General features: G+C 32.3%; 1 protein-coding gene across 3 annotated transcripts; it reads left to right on the forward strand.

Annotated features, from left to right (window-relative positions):
- The first annotated feature begins 13,732 nt into the window (after positions 1-13,732).
- On the forward strand, positions 13,733-20,015 carry LOC146902043 (Phosphoribulokinase / Uridine kinase family). 3 transcript variants are annotated; one of them, XM_085734261.1, is made up of 11 exons: positions 13,733-14,125; positions 15,288-15,402; positions 16,129-16,324; positions 16,441-16,554; positions 16,649-16,822; positions 17,251-17,445; positions 18,250-18,372; positions 18,444-18,556; positions 18,710-18,833; positions 19,158-19,430; positions 19,550-20,015. In XM_085734261.1, exons 1-11 carry the CDS (start codon positions 13,774-13,776, stop codon positions 19,766-19,768), a joined length of 1,998 nt encoding a protein of 665 aa, XP_085590387.1. In that variant the 5' UTR covers positions 13,733-13,773; the 3' UTR covers positions 19,769-20,015. The 3 variants fall into 3 exon arrangements, with proteins under 3 accessions (XP_085590387.1, XP_085590388.1, XP_085590389.1); XM_085734262.1 differs by having other exon boundaries at positions 18,785-18,833; XM_085734263.1 differs by having other exon boundaries at positions 15,332-15,402.
- The last annotated feature ends 110 nt before the right edge of the window (positions 20,016-20,125 follow it).

Below are 20,125 nucleotides of genomic sequence, written 5' to 3' on the forward strand. Positions count from 1 at the left end.
AAACTAGAGGGGGTGTCTGTGCCATTCAATGAAACCTCAGGGGAGGTGAGTGCAATTTCCCCATATTTTAAAGAGTCTTGCTAATCAGTGCCATCAGGTAGAGCTGTCAAAATGGGTCGGCCCCTCAATCAACTATTTTAGTACGGGCCGGTTCGTAAAAAAGTATGAAAAAAGTGACCTTATCTTTTTGGGCCTGCCCACTGGACCTATATTTTTCAAGGGCTGGGTCAGGCTTGCGGCTTGGCCCAATAAAAATACTAAAAAAAAATATAAAATAATGTTGGTTGACTTTGGTAAGAGATATACGAAAGGTAGAATATATACACTATTGTCTACGGTATCAAGTGTTCAAGAGACTTAACTTCAAAAGTTGTCAATTTTATAATTTATTTTGTCTTCTATTTTGAGTAGTTGGATTGGTAATTATTTTGTTATCTAAGACATAACTTGTTGTTTCAAATTCCAACATTGCACTTTGTGAGTTGTGATAAACACTATCTTCTTTTGCATGGATGTTTTTTTATGATATTTATCTTTTATGAATATTGATTTAACAGATGTTTTTGGTATTTATCTATTATGGATATTGATTTAATAGATATTTTATATGCCACTTAACTAAGTTTATGAAGACATATGATTATTTGATGGATAATAATTTGTGATGTTTCCAAAAAAAATATGTGATATGCAGCTTTATTGTTTTTAGCATCACTTTTATATAAAAAATGCAATAATACATTTTGAAATAAGGGTCGAACCGACCAATCTGGCTGTGTAGCCCACTACTAATTGGGTTGAGCTCAATTTAGGCAGCCATGAATAAAATGGGTCGACCCCCTTCAGCCCATTTATATGTGTTAGCCAACCAGGCCAATACGGGTTGGGTCGGGTCAACCCATTTGACAGCTCTACCCTCAGGGTAATGGTTAAAGAATCTATAAATAGAAAATTTGTCTTGATATAAGTTTTGACTTTTGATTAAGTAATAATTATACTACTTTTAATAAAAAAAATTACTTGTTTTTGTTGCTTAACCAATGTCTTGGGGGCACTATTTAACATTCTCCTATTTTAAACTAGTCTCTGTCTTTGTCAAAAGTTTCTCAATTAGGCCCCTCGTCATGTGACAAAAACATAAAAACAATGACCTAATTGAGAAACTTTTGACAAAGACAAGAGCTACTTTAAAATATTGACAAAGTCATAGACTAATTTGAGAATGACTTACAAAAACAATTATCAGTTTGGTAGTTTACTAAAAAAAAAGGTTTAACTTTAAAATTGTCTCAAAATATAGATAAATAATATTTGTACAATTATTTAATTATTTAATGATAACTTTTGAACAACTTTTTCTTTTATACTTACATTATGTTTTTTTTATTGTTTTTAACCAATAAGAATAAAGAAAAAGAATACTATCACAAAAGGTGTCAACAACAAATTGTTGTACAAATATCATTACTTCAATATATAATAAGGTTTTAAAGATAGCTTTAGTCCTATTTTTACCAAAACCGCAATTTTAGTTTTGTTTGAGAAATTTTGATCATGACTACTCAATCTAATGGTATGGCAACAAATTATTTTCTCCAAGCTTCCTATCATTTCAATTGCTATTCTTTTGAGTTTGTATGTTTGCTCGTGACTCTTTTTATCACCTTGTTTTTTAAGACTCTCAACATCATGTGTTTGAGTAATTCACATAATTTGTTGACACGTCGTCAAGTTGAATGATCAAAATAATAGGTTGGTTAAAAAATGAAACGAGAGACCATAATTGTGTAGAAATAGAGAAATGAAAATTGTTTTTTTTTTGACAGAAAGAAATGAAAATTGTTGTTAAGCCGTTATAAGTAACTCACAAGTAAATGTCTATAAGGTGTGTCAAAATGACATGATGTGATCAATGTTAATTTGATAAAATAAAAATGTATTGTTTTTTATATAACTTTTAAATGTATTGTTCGACTCCCGCTGCCGATGTGAGGACGGTATTCGTGGGTGATCTGCAAGTACCTCTATAAGCGCTCTTTGTGAAGAAATTCCTCTGAGCCCTGAGGTCTGCCCTGACCCTGGTGGTTACCGAGCCGAACCCACCTAAACTTTCTGTAACAAAAAAAAAAACTTATCAAGGTGGTTCACCCTAGAATTTGCCTCTTTAGAATACCAAACATACAATATGCATGATGTATAATTTGCCGCTTCTGGTCTAGAGAATGAAACGAAATGAAAACTTACATTGCAGAACAAAGTGGATGCTCAGCCATTTCGACTCTTCACTAAGCAAGGAGGAGGAATGGAGGTTATTATTTATTATTATCAATAAAATTTTGCTAATAATTAAAAAAAATTCATTGCTTTTCAAATTATGGAATCTAATTTATGGGCTCCCGTGTACTTGCATATGCTTTACTTTGCTTTTCAAATTATTCTTTACTTTTTTTTTGTTCATACCGGAAAGACGGCGAATCTTTCGAATACCAAGTTTTTTTTTTTGGGTTAATTAAGTTTTTAATCCCTATAAATATTCACAGTTTTGTTTTTAGTCCCTACAAAATAAAATCACACTTTTTAGTCCCTGTGACATTTTCCTTAAGCATTTTAGGGACTAAAAATGCTGATGGAAAAATTTTATAGGGACTAAAAATACTGTTGAAAAATTCTATAAGGACTAAAAATGTTGATGGAAAATTTTATAGGGACTAAAAAGTATGATTTTATTTTGTAGGGACTAAAAACAAAATTCTAAATATTTATAGGGACCATTTACTTAATTAACCCTTTTTTTTTCCCTAATAAAAGAGAATGGCAAGTAAGTTCTAATGTGGACCTAGGTGGTCCAAGCATATCTCATCCATCCATATTATATTTCGGGTAAGATCAACGAGATATTCAATTGTTTATTTTATTTTTTTGACGATAAAGACAATTTCATTAACGAAAGTCTGACAATAAATCAAATGTCAAGACTGCAGAAATACAAGGCGGAGTTTCTTCGATCCATATAGAATCTGAATTCTTAAGAGCATATTTAGCTAAATAATGAGCAGCTTGGTTGGCTTCACGCCTAACGTGAAAAAAATTTAAACTACAAAAACTAACCTTAAAACTAATACAATCTCGAATAATAGAGCCAACATAGTTGGTTGATTGTTGGTGAGCATTCAACGCTAAAACCACATTAGAAGCATCTGATTCTGCTATAAGAATCAGAAAAGACGTGGCTGTTGCAAATTCCAAACCCTTCCGCATAGCTAAAGCTTCTGCAACCTCTGAATCTGGTAATGAAAAGACTTGCCAGGAACTAGCACCAACAACAACACCTTCATTATCTCTCACCACAACACCAATGCCCCAATTATCACCCTCTATCGGACCTACTGCATCAACATTAATTTTATAGAAACCACTAAAAGGAAGTGTCCAATGCACATCAGATATTGGCAAAATTGGACCTCCACTTAGTGTCTCCACCAACACCGTACTAGCACTCTTAAAATTCTCAATAGATCTTTGTGCCTTTTGAATAGTGGCAGCCACATCAACCTCAGTCCCCTCAAAACATTTCTTATTTCTAGCACACCATATCTCATAACACAAGGCCAAAACATGGACTATAATATCCTCATCGACATCAATAATATTTTGCTCCAACCATTTATGAAAAGGAACGTACCTGGAATCATGCAAATTAAACACCACACCTAAAGAGGAAGCAAACCATATCTTCTTTGACCAATGACACACCATAAAGAGGTGTGAAATTGTCTCATTATGTTCCCCACAAAGAACACACAAAGGATCGCTACTTATTCCTTTTTTAAAAAGATCATTTTTTACTGGTAGTTTTTCATGTAGAATCCTCCAAGAAAAACGGATGTGTCTTAGAATACTTTTCATTTTCCAAAATTTTTTCCACACTTGGTGATTATTGTCCTGCATTGAGCTATGTGAGCCACCTGCTTCACGCCTTGCCTTTAAGAAATGGTATGAACTCTTCACATAAAAAGTAGCTGACCGTGAAGCACCCCATACAAATTCATCTTGCAATTGAGAAAATGAAATTGGCAATTGAAGAATTTGTTGAACCTCAAAAGGGAGAAAAATTTCATTAATTAAAGGAGCATCCCAACATCGAATGTCATGGTGAATGAGATCTGAGACAAACATAATATCGCAATTAGGGGGTTTAGGGGACCAAACCTTGTGCCCATTTTGATAAGTAAGCCAATTATCCTCCCATACATTAATTAGATGACCGTCTCCTACTCTCCAAATACCAACTTTCTCAATAACATCCACTCGTGCTTGCAATATACTTCTCCATGTATAACTTGGGCAGTAACCAGTTGAAGCTTTCAAGAAATTGCTTCTAGGGAAATACCTTGCTTTCAAACATTGTGAGATCAATAAGTTGTCGTTGTGCATAATACGCCAACCTTGTTTAGACAACATTGCAAGGTTAAACTCATGAAATGTTCGAAAGCCTATTCCACCTTTCTTTTTTTTCTTTACATAACGTCTCCCATTTAATCCAATGAATTTTATGCTCACCAAGTTTGTTATCCCACCAGTACTTACTAATCATACTTTCAATATGCTCACATAAACCCATCGGAAGTAAAAAACAACTCATCACATACGTAGGAATAGCTTGAACCGCTGACTTGATCAAAACTTCTCTCCCAACAGTTGATAGAAATTTTTCTTTTCAATCTTTCAGCTTCTTCCACACCCTATCTTGGACAAAATTGAAAACTTGTTTCTTAGATCTACCAACAAAAGCAGGCAGCCCCAAATACTTTGAATGACACTCAACAACCTTAATTTGCATCCAACCTTGGAACAAGATTTTACGATCATCAGGTACATTTCGTCTAAAAGAGATTTCAGATTTGTCCAAATTAATAAGTTGACCAGAAGCAGATTGGTAAGTATTAAGAATTTCCTGAATGGTCTGAGAATCTTGAAAAGAATCCCTACAGAAAATGAGGCTATCATCTGCAAAAAAATAAATGATTAATTTTTGGCGCTCCTCTAGTAATTTGAATTCCATGAAGGCATTTTTCTGTTTATGCCTTAATTAGAAACCCAGAAAAAACCTTAGCACATAAGATAAATAGGTTAGGAGATAAAGGGTCTCCTTGACGGAGGCCTCGTTGAGGATAAAACTTCTGACAAGGACTTCCATTCAACAAAACAGAGAAAGAAACAGTGGAAATACAATTGAAAATCACTCGATCAAAAAATTCCACTCGAATCACAAAAATATTTTCATAATAAACCTTGATTTTCAGTCAAATGATCGTTCTTTTTATTTTCTTTCTTAATCAAATTTCAAATCAATTTTAATTCTACTTCAAGTTTATTCTCTTATTTGCCACTTGTCTTTTTATTTTAAAACTTTTTTCAAAACTAATAAAAAACACAAACCAATCAAACATCAATTTCTACCCCGAACTACGAGGTTTTGATCCCTTACGGGTACGTAGGCAAAGGACCTAGTCCTTCCAAATCAATAAAAAATGTAAATAAAAAACTTTATTTTTTTCTTTTATTTAATCACCACTCTAACTCCTTTTTAAAAGCAAGCAAGTTTAAGCACAAAAAGTTAAATAAAAACCAAGAGGTTCTCGTAGAGTACTACGAACATAAATGGTGCTAATACCTTCCCTTTATGTAACCAACCCCCGAACCCTAAATCTTTTAAAATGTTGTACTTGAACCTTTTTCCACTTTCTTTTGAAAAGAAAAATGTTCAGTCGTGAAATAAACTAGTGAGTCAAACGCTAATCAAATAGCCTTGATCTCCGAAAAATGGCGCGACAAAAATGGTAATTAGATGTCCCAACACGAAAGCACTTTGGAATTTTCCAATGATATCAGGAAGAATCAATTTCAACCTATTTGCAATTGTTTTTGTAATTATTTTAAAAATGACGTTGCAAAGAGAAATAGGTCGAAAATCACTTGGCACCTTCGGCTTCTTCTTTTTTGGAATGAGACAAATATATGTATAGATTGAATGACTTGGTGGACAGGGAAGAAATTTGGTGGGCTCAGAGGTCTCGTGTTTTGTGGTTAAAGCATGGAGATAAAAGTACAAAAAAATTTCATCAAAAAGCTTCTCAGAGAAAATCTAGAAATTGGGTGGAATCTATATGTGACGATCATGGGGAAAATTTGATGATGAGGAAGGCATTGCCATAGTTTTTAATAATTTCTTTCAAGATATTTTCTCTACAAGTCACCCAGAAAGAATTACTGAAGCTGTGCAAGTGGTCAAAGATAGATTATCGGATGCTATGCATAACATAGTAGAAGCTGAGTTCACAGAAAATGAGGTTTTCCTAGCCGTTAAAAATATAAAGCCTCATGCTGCTCTGGAGCCGGACAGAATGCCTGCGTTATTTTATCAACAATTTTGAAGTATAGTTGGCAAGGATGTAACTTCTTTTGCTTTGAAGATTCTCAATGGTGGTGGAAATCCAAGCAATATTCAATTGTTTAATAATTGAATGACAATGATATTTAGAAGGGAGTTCAAGGATTTTTCTAATGTAACTTGTGGCACGATCCGTGTCAATTTGACAAAAACAAAACAAACAAGGTTTAGTTAAAGCTTTCATCATTTTTACTCGCGTAGTTTTGATCATTTCTACTTATAAAATTATGTCTCATTTTAAAATCATTATGCTTTTGTCCTTCCATCGTAATTTTGAACTTAAAAATGATGAAATAAAGTTTGAAACTGAAAGTTTTTATTTGGATTTTTAATCGGTGATCACTTAACATCATCACGTTTTGAAATATGTTAAATCATCGTACTTAAGTACAAAAATCTCGTAAATGAATGAAAATAGGAGAATTAAAATTGTAATTAAGCCAACAAACATTTATATTCGTTGCTTTCATTGTTTTTTTCTAAAATTGACATCTATCAATTCATCTCTCATTTGTGATAACAAAGAAGAACGAGAGTTTCTACTTCTATAGGGTATGTCACTATCATTATTGCTATTTTGAACAATTTTTTGAATAGATCACCTGTTAATGTGGGTCTTCGACCATTTACAATTGTGTGTTGAAAATGATTTTCTACTCTTAAAATGCATGCAATGGTGTGTTGAGAGTTGAGTAAAAACTAGACCTTGCACCCGTGCTGCCACACGGGTCATATTGATGGCAAACAAAATATTCAATTATACTGTTAATTCATAATCTATTTGTGCAAATACAATGTTAAAAATAATAATACAACTTAAAAAAAGGGAACAAATCATGCTAGTACATTACGAAAAATTTCCTTGTAAACAACATTGTATTTAGGATGATTTGAATGATTCAAAAATTCGCCGCAATCTAAAAGATGAGAACCATCTCCACCATATACTAACATATACAGGTGTTTCATTTGTTGAAACTGACATTAAATATATTGTCGGTTGGTTAGTGATGACAGATGGATACGGTGTGATAACTTATTGTTTGGTTACTGCACTGATGGTGTGGATAATGAATGGTGATAGTGAACAGAGAAGTGAGAGAGAAGGAGATGGAACAATGAAAAAAATGGTGTATTGAAGTTGAAAAAAAAGGGATGACATAGATAAAGTAACATTTTTGGAAAATGAAAAAGAAATTAAAGTGGGGGACACAAAGGTAATTGTTAGATTTGAATTAGGTTTAGGGTTTTTATATTAGTGAGTACAAATAAATAAATTGTGATTCACTACATATCAGTTATTATTATGCTTGGAGTGGTGACAATTTTCAAGGATTCATCAGATGAGTGAATTATAAAGGGGGAGTCAGTTATGTAAAACCACTACACATTAGTTATGCTTGGAGCGTTACCTATTTTCAATGATTTATGAGATTATGGAAAACAGAACATGAAGGGCAACAACAAAGACACCTATTTATAAGAAGAGAGTGAGAATTTGAAAGTTATCATGAAAAACCACCCACGATGCTTGGAGTCGTGGCTATTCTCAAGGATTTATCTAAACCCACTACACATCAGTCATGGTTGGAGTGGCTATTTTCAAGGGTTTTCAAGCAACAACATTGTAAGTGTTCAGGGTCAAGACTATATTTTCAAGGATTTATGAAAGGCCACTACACATCAGTCATGCTTGGCGTGGCTATTTTCTAGGAACAACATTTGCACGTGTGTTCAGGCTGAAAAAAACTACCTAAGCAGTGTTTAAGGATACAATAACAAAAATACATTGAGGTGGCAATTTTCCCTATTTTTTAGGATTAAATCACTATTAGAAATTATAACCATTGCCAATCCTAACCTATATCAGAAAACGTGAAGACTGTATATTTGAAAATTGGGTTAATATGTGTTTACCCCCCAGTAATTTGGGCGAGTTTCGGTTTTTCCCCTGTAAAAAATTTTGTTTGAATTGCACCCTTGTAAAAAAATTTTTTTCCGGAAAACACCCCTCCCCCCTCCAACTCAGCAGATTCGCTGACGTGGCGCTGACTTGGTTTTTTTTTTCATTTTTTTTTTAAATGGCCAGGTGTAAAAAAAAAATGACACGTCATATTTTTGTTTTAAAAATATTTAAAAATAAATTTTAAAAAACAAAAAAATCCAAAAAATAATAAAAAAATTTAAGTTTTTTTTTCCAAAAATTTAAAAAATCGAAAAATAATTTTAGAAAAATCCAAAAAAAATAAAAATATTCAGTTTTTTTTCCAAAAAATTTAAAAAATCAAAAAATAATTTTGAAAAAATAAAAAAATCCAAAAAATCATAAAAATATTCAGTTTTTTTTTACAAAATTTTAAAAATTCAGAAAAAATATTAAGATTTTTTCCAAAATATCAAAAAAGCAGAAAAATAGTCATATTTTTTTTTTTCCAAAAAAGTTAAAAATAAAAAAAAATTAGATTTTTTTTCAAAAATTTTAAAAATTAGAAAAATAGTCAGATTTTTTATTCGAAAATTTTATACCACAATTTTAATAAAATATTGGGAAAAAAATCATTTCATTCCACAAATTTTTTTTGCCTAATGATTCTAACAAAAATCCGTTTTGGGGCTATAATAAGAATTTTTATTCTCAAATAATATCAGAGAGTTTTGTCATCGTCGTGGAAAGATTTTATAAGATTTATGATTTATGAATTCTACCTCCTCTAATGAAGAGCTTAATTATAGGAAAAATGGAATTTCCACGACTTTTATAAAAACCTCTAAATTTGTATTCAGATTTTTAAAAATTAATTTTTTTCCAGAATATTTTTTAAAAAATCTGACCTTTTTTTCTAATTTTGAAAATTTACTTTTTTTGTATTTTGAAAATTAAATTCCAGAATTTTTAAAAATCTTTTTAATTTTAAAAAAATCTGATTATATTTTCTGATTTTTTTCTAATTTTTTAAATTTTCAAAAAAATCTTAATAGTTTTTTTATAATTTTTAAATTATTGAAAAAAATCTAATTTTTTTTCGATTTTTTATTTTTTTTGAAAAAAAAATATGACGTGGAAAATTTTTTAAAATTATTTTTCGATTTTTAAATTTTTTGGAAAAAAACTGAATTTTTTTATTATTTTTTGTATTTTTTTATTTTTGAAAATTATTTTTCGATTTTTTACATTTTTGGAAAAAAAACTGAATATTTTTATGTTTTTTTTTATTTTTCTAAAATTATTTTTCGATTTTTTAAATTTTTGGAAAAAAAACTTAATTTTTTTTATTAGTTTTTGGATTTTTTTGTTTTTTAAAATTTATTTTTAAATATTTTTAAAACAAAAATATGACGTGGCATTTTTTTTACACCTGGCCATTTAAAAAAAATAAAAAATGATAAAAAAAAGCCAAGTCAGCGCCACGTCAGAGCCACGTCAGCGAATCTGCTGAGTTGGAGGGGGGAGGGGTGTTTTCCGGAATTTTTTTTTTTTACAAGGGTGCAATTCAAACAAAATTTTTTACAGGGGGAAAACCGAAACTCGCCCAAATTACAGGGGGGTAAACACATATTAACCCTTGAAAATTCAAGGATTGAGAAACAATCTTAATTGAATTGAAAAATCATAAAATCCCCAAATTTTGAAACCCTAATCACTATCCAGAAAATCAAAATGAATAAAATAATAAAATAGCATTGATATCAAATTTAGTTTAGTGATCATACCATTAATAAGTTATCATGGACGAAATATGCATCAGAACCATATTTTTGCGGAGAAATCGAAGGAAAAGGGGGAAGAAAGGGATGGAAATGGTTGATTTCTGGGTTGAGATCGCATGAATAAGGGGAGAACATGACTTCAGAACCGTATAACGTTAAAGTCGGGAAGGAGAGGAAAATAGATTAATTGCCTTTTAAAATGTCTGTTTGGTATAGGATATGCATTAGTAGAAACGATATTATAACACTAAAACAACTACTGGTCAAGTGGTCAAAGTGCTTGGATGGAGGCAATGGGTTGCGAGTTCAACTCCCTGCAGAGACATTTATATATTAAGATGAGGTGGAAGAGAGAGAGGTTGAAAGATGTCAACATGTTGAAATCTGCAATGGTGGGCCAAGGAGCAGGCCACGCGGCGCAACAGGAGAGGCTGCCAGCGCGCGTGTAGCCTATGCGCCAAACAGACGCGAGTGGTCGTTGACCAGACGCGAAGAGAGAAGATGGAGTGGATAATAATTGCCATGTGGCGCTTGCTGGTTTTATCTCATCTTAATTATTTGAACTCAATTATTTCATTGCAAATGATATTTTTTTTTGCCAAATTTCTTTATTTTTTTTGTCTATAAAATATAATCTTGTTTCATTTGATTTGGACACAAAAAAAAAACAAATTTTTTCACCATCTTAATATTATTATCTTTCTATTAGCTTTTCTTTTGAAGTTTTAATCTTCTTTTTAGTGAAATGGATCCCAATAATAATCCTAGTGAAATGGATCCCAATAATAATCCTTTCAACATCCAGAATTCTTCTAATTACCCACTTGACTACCAAAATCCCAACAATTGTAATGTTTGTTTGTTTGATAATGACAATTGTTATTTCTAGAGTTTATTTAATTGAAAGATGAACCTTTTTATTAATAATATAAGATAAGAAAATAAAAATAAATTATTTAAATAAATTTTGTTTTTTAAAAAAAAATCTAAAAGATAAACTGTTATGTGTTTATTATTTTAATTCAATTATAATCGATAATTATAAAATTAAATAAGAATATGAAATAAAAAGTAGTGGGGTAGAGTGTTGAATGTTTTTAAAAAAATCATTGGAAAGTGTAAAAGTTGAATGAGTGTTGAATTATTAGGTGGAAGAGAGAGAAAATGATATGGAATATTGGGAAAAGAAAAAGAGTGTCTTGAAAGTTGAAACCATTGTAAATGGTCTTATGTAAAATTTGCCTCTTTAAAATAGTGAGATTAAATTCGCAACTAATCAATTTGATTTATTTGATTTATTTTTAGGAGAAAAAGTAATTGATTAAAAAAATATTCAAGGTTCAAATCTCATATAATTCACTAACATGTAGTGTCTAACATTAGGGATGTTCGCGATGCAGTTTGGTCGGTTTTGAGGGTAAAAGTCATCTGAACCGCAACATAAAAAAATATGCGGTTTGGTTTGGTTCAGTTGACTTTAAAAATAAAATCTGAATCAAACCAAACCAAACAAATGCGGTTTTGGTTGGATCAGTTGGTGCGGTTTTTTTCAAGACGATATATATTTTTGTTTGCAACATTAAAATCAAGTTAAAAAGCTGAAACATAACATATTTTCATCAATGTTTTAAATTTCATCAAATATTACAATTTCATTTTCATTTTATTATGTTTCCAACAACATAGACCAAGTTAAAAACATGGACAAAACGTAATTCTATTTTGTAAGAAATGCAAAAGACTAAGATTTTATCATTCTCTAAAATTTTAAGTAGCACATAAATACGTTTTTTAAATAAAAAGCAAAGAAGGAATTTAACAAGAGAAAAAATATGTCATTTTATAAAAGTTTCCATTGAGTTTCTATGAGTATTGGTCTAGGTGAGATATGTTTAATTAACATTTTTCTTATGTTGCAGTTTGGTTTGGTTTGGTTCGGTTGGTAAAATGAAAACCGTAAACCAAACCAAACCATACGGTTGAGTAAGAAAACGATCCGATTACATCCGAACCAAATGCGGTTTTTTGCGGTTTTCGATTTGCGGTTTTTCTATTAGGTTGGTTCGGTTTTGAACACCCCTATCTAACATAACATGTATCAAATAATTAAGATTATCCCTAATATTGAGAGCCTATGAGAAACAAAGATAATAACAAGTAAAATACTCCCATTCACACTAAAAGATGCTTAAAATACTCCCTAATATAGTTCTTCCATCTACTTGATCCATATTGTTTTCTTCTTGATGACTAGTCCTCTAACTCACCATCTTGTTATCGCGTCAAAGGGCGAAGACCTCTCGCCAAACATCCAAGGAGAAGATGGTTTCTCCCGAGTCTACCAATAAGTTGCTTGTCTAATTAAAGTATGCTTTGAGGTTAACATACATCATCAATCAAGTAACAACTTTTATGTGTTGATATTCCTTGCAAGTTAAAAGATTTTTTTTATTTTATTTTAAAAACACCATAATACAGTATTGTCCTTCCAAACAAGACATCTAGCGCCAACGGTCTCCCCATCGGCCCAAGTGGAATTGGAGCCGATGCAACGTTACAACAAGACATCCTCACTGAGACAAAAGAAGTGTTTGCCATTTGGAAACTGATGTCTCAATTGGGGACGTTACTTACATTCCTCCTTCTCAACAACAAATCTACATTTATATAACCCTCTCATTAAGTGACATGTCATGACTATTTTGACACTAATTTAGATGGGTCTTGCTAATGAGTAGCCAAAAAATGGTTAAAGAAGTACTCCCTCCGGTCCAATTTATAAGAGAAAATTGGGTCAACAAAACTCAATGTATCTAGACTGAATTTATAACCAGATACATTAATTTTTGTTCTTAAAAATATAACTTTTTTGCAACTTAAACAATTGAAAATGTAATGATTACATATTTTTCTATAAAAATTTACCGCATTTATCTTCTTTAAGAATACTCTTAAGAGCATTTGTGAGCATTCTTCTTTTAAAATACTCCTTCCGTCCTTATATTTAAACACCAATTTGATTTTATTTTTCTCCCTAAATGTAACCCCCTTTTCAAATTACTAGATGCATTTATTATTTTTTTCCTAAACATATCCCTAATTAATACTACTAACTTATTTTGAAATATGAAAAGTCAAATTTTATACTCATACAAATAAAGGACAATTTGGTAATATTAACACACAAAACAGACACATTAATTACACTGACAACTTTTCTTAAGAAATGTGAAAAAGACAATGAATGTCTGCATTAAGGGACAGAGGGGAGTATATTTTTAATAGAGTTCTGGACGGATTGAGAAGGTTTGACAAAGTCAATGACCATCTAACTCGTTGGTTTCCTCAAAAAAGAATCTATACGTGCCAAATTTTGTGCAGGATGAACTACTACATTGCAGTCAAAAGTAAATAGTAGGAAAAATTCCATTTCAACTACTTTTCAAGTCATCATAAGCAAAAAAGTCATAGTAAAACAAAAGAAACAAGGACGGAAGGACCAGTTATGACCGACTCGTGTGTGTGTGACACATTTTGTAGTTATTATCCTTTTTCATTACAGCCATACAAGACACAAGTGATCATATTACACAAACATCTTTGGTTGTTTTCTAATGGCACAAGACACTGTAATTGTATCTTCTGGTGCTGAATCACCTCAACGTCGTCAAGGTTTACTTCGAGATCAAGTTCAAATAGTTAAAAGAAAAGATGGTTCTGATCGCTATGAGATTGTTCCAATTCAAGATTCTTTGTCATTTGAGAAAGGATTCTTCATTGTTATTCGTGCATGTCAGTTATTGGCTCAAAACAATGATGGAATTATTTTGGTAGGAGTTGCTGGTCCTTCTGGAGCTGGCAAAACTGTTTTTACTGATAAGGTTTTCAGTTTTATGCCAAGTATTGCTGTTATTACTATGGATAATTATAATGATTCTAGTCGAATCATAGATGGAAACTTTGATGGTAACGTTTTTTCTTTACAGCTTTTGTTTATTTATTTATTTAGTGAATTGCAAAGTTTAATTAACTGATCTTTCTTGTTGCAAAGTTTATTTTTTACTATATTTGGATAATCAACTTAATTAAGTACGCTAAGTGCTTAATAGTTTCATAAGCTATTATGGAGAGTTTATGGAAATAGGCTGAAAACAGCTTATGCGTATGTCATGAAGTTTCCACAGGCTTTGTGAAACCGTCTCAGAAGAGTTTATGTTGGTGGATAAACTCAAATAAGTCAATTTGAACATGCCCATAATCTATTTTTATTGTTAGTCATGAGTATATGGCTTTGACCATGTAATTGTATTATCCAAAGTTTGTGAATGATATCTGGGAAATTGCCATGTCTATGAAGTTCAAAGAACGAAAACACCGACACAAGTTTCTATGATTTGTATGGCTGCATAGTTACTATGATGTTGTGATTTTAGATTTATTAGTTTTGTTTTATAATTGCTTTCTTGATTTTCCCTGGATCAATCTCAAGCTTTTTGTTAAGTGGAAGCTAATTATAGCATTTTTATGTATTAGATAGCATCCATGTTATCTATGGCCAGTGGTAGAACTTATGTCAAGATTTTTTGGTTTTGGGGTGAGATTCGTGAAGTGTAGACGAGAAGATAGAATGATAGTGGCCCCTCCCACTTTCTTGGAACGTAGTAGACTACAAGGCTTGCAATCCATTATAAATTCGACAATTATTGCAATTCAGACATATATAAGTGAGTTACAAATTAGTTAACTTTGGTTTGAACAAACAAAATTAGTAAGTGATGATTAGACAAACTTACATTCATAGAAACTTTGAAGTGGAATGAAACCATTGAGTGAGAGAAGACATCCTTTAAAAATGCCGACAAATCGTCTGTCTGTGTGGGCATGCAAGTGACAATATTATATGCTAAGAGAATTTCAAAGTAGAATAAAATCATAAGTGATACAAGATAACCAATCAAAGTACCGACAAATCGTGCACAACATGTTTGTCACCTATTGCTGATAATTTTATTTTACTCATTTCATTTATTGGAAATGCTTTGACCTATTTATCATCTTAGTAGTAATCAAGAAATAGGAAGGGATGTTATGCAAACCAGAGTTCTAATGTCATCATTCTTTGAAACAGACCCTCGATTGACGGATTATGATACCTTGCTAAAAAATATACAGGATCTTAAATCAGGGAAGCCTGCTCAGGTTCCGATATATGATTTCAAGTCCAGTTCTCGCATCGGATACAGGTTGTGTACCTCTCGACTTCACCTTTTAAGAATATGCAAAAGTTTCTTTTATAGCCGTGCCATTTAGGTTTTCTCCCACCAATTAGGTAAACCTGAAAAGTAGAACAAAAAAAAAATAGAATTTAACCATGCCATCCATTATCAAGTTAATGTATCCAAAATTCTTTAGGTGTGGAATTGGGAAGTCCTTGAAGTTTCTGCTTATATGGAATCTTTGGATTGTGTTTGGATTATTTATGTATAAATTATTCAATAATCTATTATGCTTTTGCTTTTGGATATCTAAACTGAAAAGTGATTTGTAGTATAACCTGTGAATTTATTAATGACATTTAGAGGTACATGTTATATGCAAAATGCTCAACATTTTTTTTTTTAGAAAAGTTTGTTATTTTATATGGTTCACAAACAAATATAATGTCAGGCAGCAACCTTTTGTAGTATGCTTCATTGCTCTCTGTCTCTGCATTCACCTTCCAACATTCGTAGTCTTTGAGATGTAGAGACACTCAACACATACATGCACATGAGTGTCTATTGTGTCGCTAAAAGAGGTGCAAGATAGCATGTGTAAATTTGGACACGCATAAGCTTTAACAAATAGCATCATATATATATATATATATATATATATATATATATATATATATATATATTATTCCCAACCAAGATGATACTGCATTTATAGTTATTTTATTAATTTCTTTTGTACTATTTACCGCACAGAACTATTGAAGTCCCTAGCTCCCGTATCGTAATCATTGAAGGCATCTATGCCTTAAGTGAAAAATTACGACCATTGCTTGATCTTCGTGTTTCTGTCACCGGTGGAGTTCATTTTGACCTTGTCAAGCGTGTTTTGCGGGACATTCAACGAGCTGGTCAAGAGCCTGAAGAAATAATTCATCAAATCTCTGAAACGGTTTCTCTCTGATCCCATGTTAGATTTTGTTTTTTTAGGAGTTTTGGAAATGCAAATCTTTAAGGCTAAGAGTTATCTTCTTTAATTCTTAGATAATATTTTGTTTCCTTTTGTAGGTATACCCCATGTACAAAGCTTTTATAGAGCCAGATCTCCAAACAGCGCATATAAAAATTATTAACAAGTTTAATCCATTCACCGGATTCCAGAATCCCACCTACATACTGAAGGTAACCCTGTGGTCTATATTATCACATAGTAATTTTCTATATTTTCAAGTATCTTCTTGATGATACACTACTTCGATTGTTTCTACCGTTTTAGTCAGCAAAGGTTGTGACGGTGGATCAAATCAAGGCAGTTATTGCTGCAGAGCATACTGAAACGAAAGAGGAAACATATGACATATATCTTCTACCCCCTGGAGAAGACCCTGAAGCATGTCAATCATATTTGAGAATGAGAAACCGGGATGGAAAGTACAATCTTATGTTTGAGGTTAGGTCATTGAAAACACACTTGTCTGAGTTGTTGATATGATATGTATTTATTTTATGCCACTGCTTCACTCATAATAGTGCTCTTGTCCTTCTGCTGTGAGATAAAAAATGGTCCTATCTTTTCGAGCAAGCAGTTTTCTACTCTTTATTTCTTTCTTTTGATCGATCTCTATGGTTTTGTCTGTATGCATATATTCTGGTAAAAGGCCGGTTAAAAGAAATGTCAAGTTTGGTCAAAAAAGATTGACAAAAATTTGAACTCTTGTGCTTTACAATGGAGGATACTATTGAAATTGCAGCTTAGAAAATAAGGGCTTTGCAGATCGTATCATTAGCTAGCCTACCTTCACATGTCTGAGATTTGCAGAAAGTTTGCACTTACAGCAAAATCACTGGAAAATCCCTATATTGATTTATTGTTTTCAGGAATGGGTTACGGATAGTCCATTCATTATATCACCTAGAATTACTTTTGAGGTCAGTGTGCGTCTTCTTGGAGGGCTGATGGCCTTGGGGTATACAATTGCAGCAATCCTGAAAAGAAGCAGCCATGTTTTTCACGATGATAAAGTATCCATAAAAACTGACTGGCTCGAACAGCTTAATCGCCAATATGTCCAGGTATAACAGCATATTGTTTGTATCTCTCCCTTCTTACTTTTTTCTATGCTTAATCGCCAATATTGTCTGGTACAAAAGAAATTCCAATACTAGCTCGACTCTCACAACCTGCTCTTTTCCCTCTATTCTTTTGTTGAGAGTTTTCTTCCATTCATATATGTTACTATTAACTTGTTACCTACTTGGTACTCCATTTATGGGGGTAAGGTCACTTCTTGACCCACCTAAGATCCTATGTTAACAGTAATCAGTGTTGACCCACCCGGTTAATTCACACATACTAAGAACATTTCTCTCAGTTTTAATGTTTTATTGACTTTCAATTTTGTGTATGTTATGTCTTTGATGGGGAGAGGTGGTTATGCAATCATTTACTTCATAATTGCAGCCGAGTTTCAAACAATCAATGCTTATGAAATACATGTGGTGCAAAGAGTGTCGGTCTAACATATTTGTTGATAATGTATCTTATTAGTTTACAAAAAAAGTAAAGTACCATGCTACTAGTACAATATCTTATTCTAGAAAACACTGTATACATTTTACAACTCGACTGTATTTAGAATATATTAACTATCATATATATATATATATTTCTTTTAACAGTTTCTGTGGTAGATTTACAGTTTTTTATATATATTAATTTACTGTTAACATATAAAGGTTTCGAAAATACAATTTCTTTTGTTCTGGATTTTGTTTGTTACAATTTCTTTCCTTGGGACAAATCCCTGTGTATATTCCAAGTGTGTATTAGATCTTATTGTTGTAAGAAACTAAATAAATGTTCATGTTGTTTTGAAGGTGCAAGGGAAAGATAGAAACTATATTAAATTTGTAGCAGAGAAACTGGGTTTGGAGGGTTCCTATGTTCCTCGCACTTACATTGAACAAATTCAGCTAGAAAAGCTTGTAAATGATGTGATGGTATGAATACTTACTCTTTGCTTGCGTTTTGCATATTTGTACACCAAATCACTGATCTAGTTAAACCTCAGACACTGCCAGATGATCTGAAGACAAAACTCAGCATAGAGGATGATTCGGTTTCAAGCCCCAAAGAAGCACTTTCCAGAGCTTCTGCAGATAGGAGAATGAAGTATCTTAATCGGTACTTACTAATTTTCTTCACATATTTAACTTGCCTTATAAAGAATGTTGACATGTCTTCTACTTGCTTTTCATGTTTGGGATAAGATTTTTGAAATGAAAATGTGTTGAAAAAAGGTCCTCGTGATGTTTTTCTCATGTTGGTCTTCTGCAGTGGTATTACACAGTCATATTCAAATCGAAGGGACAAGATTCTACCTAATTTGACTAAACTTGCTATAAATAACAGAAGTTTTAACGGGAGAGCTCTAGAATCACCTGCTCCGATTGCCAACCAAGTAAGATATATTTGCTATAAGAAGTCATACAATGACAATCATTTTGGCCATTTCATTCATTGATGTATTACCTGCTGATCTTGTTACCTGCTGAATCAGTAGTAAGCAGAAATGTTGAAAGAATAATGGATGCAATTGCACTGCATATTGGCAATAAACTTAGACGAGAGCAAGTTTATATTTAACTTTGTTGTGGAAATTATATTTATGCATTACTTTGGCTTAGAGAAAGTGTCTGCTTTTCTGACTAGAGGTTTTATTTTCTGTTAATTTTTCTACTCATCTGAATGATTCATCTACTGATATTTGTTTTTAAGCTGCCAGGGAGTTATCATTCAACTTTCTGATCAAATTTCCACACTAAATGAAAGAATGGATGAGTTCACCTCCCGTATTGAAGAGCTGAATTCAAAATTCGACGTTAAAAAAGTTTCAGCCAGTCAACAAAACTTGGCTTTACAGGCTGACCCCTGCAATGGCTCTGGCCCCACTTCTCTTTTTGTTACTGGATTAAGCAATGGTTCATTGACTGGATCAATGCTTGCTAATTCTACATCATCCTCTCATCTCGTTAGAGAGTCTCCCCTAATGGAAGAGGTAGGTGATATATCCTCTCATTTTGAATTCACACAACATTAAGTGTGGTATTGCGTTAAAGCACATAATGGAATTACTTTAATCATGACATACTGTACCTGCCCGCTCCCTTGATATAGGTATTACTTGTTGCCCGAGGACAACGTCAAATCATGCATCAACTAGATACTCTGAGCAATCTTATGCAAGAATATTTCGGAGAAAGGTCCCGTATGGGAAGGACAGACCAGGCAGGTGGAATGCGTGAAGTTGAATCCATTGCAATCCCTCTGGTTCTGACTTTGGCCATTGGTGCTGTTGGTGTGTTCTTGTTCAAGGGTTTGACATCTAACAAATGATGGGCGTCTATTTTGTTTCTCGTGATCACCATTTATGAGAGATTCCTCATTTCTTTAAACAATTACCATTCTGCTTAACATGTAATAGTGGACCACCTTAGGCAGCTGATGGTATATATATGCATTTATACAAAATGTAACATACAAGTAATAAGTGTTTGTCCAAAAAGAAAAGTAACAAGTGTTAACGAGCTAATACCTTAATATATATAAGCTTTTATATCTTTGAGCTTTTGTCAAAAATAAATATTGTGTGTATCTTTGTGCTTGCAAAATAATCCATCCACGTGATGGAATACTCACATTATATATCTTTAGGGAAATGCTTAACAGTTAACACCCTGAAAAACTCGCAAG

The sequence above is a fragment of the Medicago sativa genome, chromosome 8, assembly GCF_051527215.1.
Source record: "Medicago sativa cultivar Bolivia chromosome 8, Bolivia_mono, whole genome shotgun sequence".
NCBI lineage: Eukaryota > Viridiplantae > Streptophyta > Magnoliopsida > Fabales > Fabaceae > Medicago > Medicago sativa.

Bases quoted from the DNA above. Each gene is read 5' to 3' on its own strand.
- LOC146902043 (XM_085734261.1), top strand. From the start codon at position 13,774: ATGGCACAAGACACTGTAATTGTATCTTCTGGTGCTGAATCACCTCAA. The intron at 15,403-16,128 runs GTTGTGTACCTC...TTTACCGCACAG, and splicing joins AGTTCTCGCATCGGATACAG to AACTATTGAAGTCCCTAGCT. The intron at 19,431-19,549 runs GTAGGTGATATA...CCCTTGATATAG, and splicing joins AGTCTCCCCTAATGGAAGAG to GTATTACTTGTTGCCCGAGG.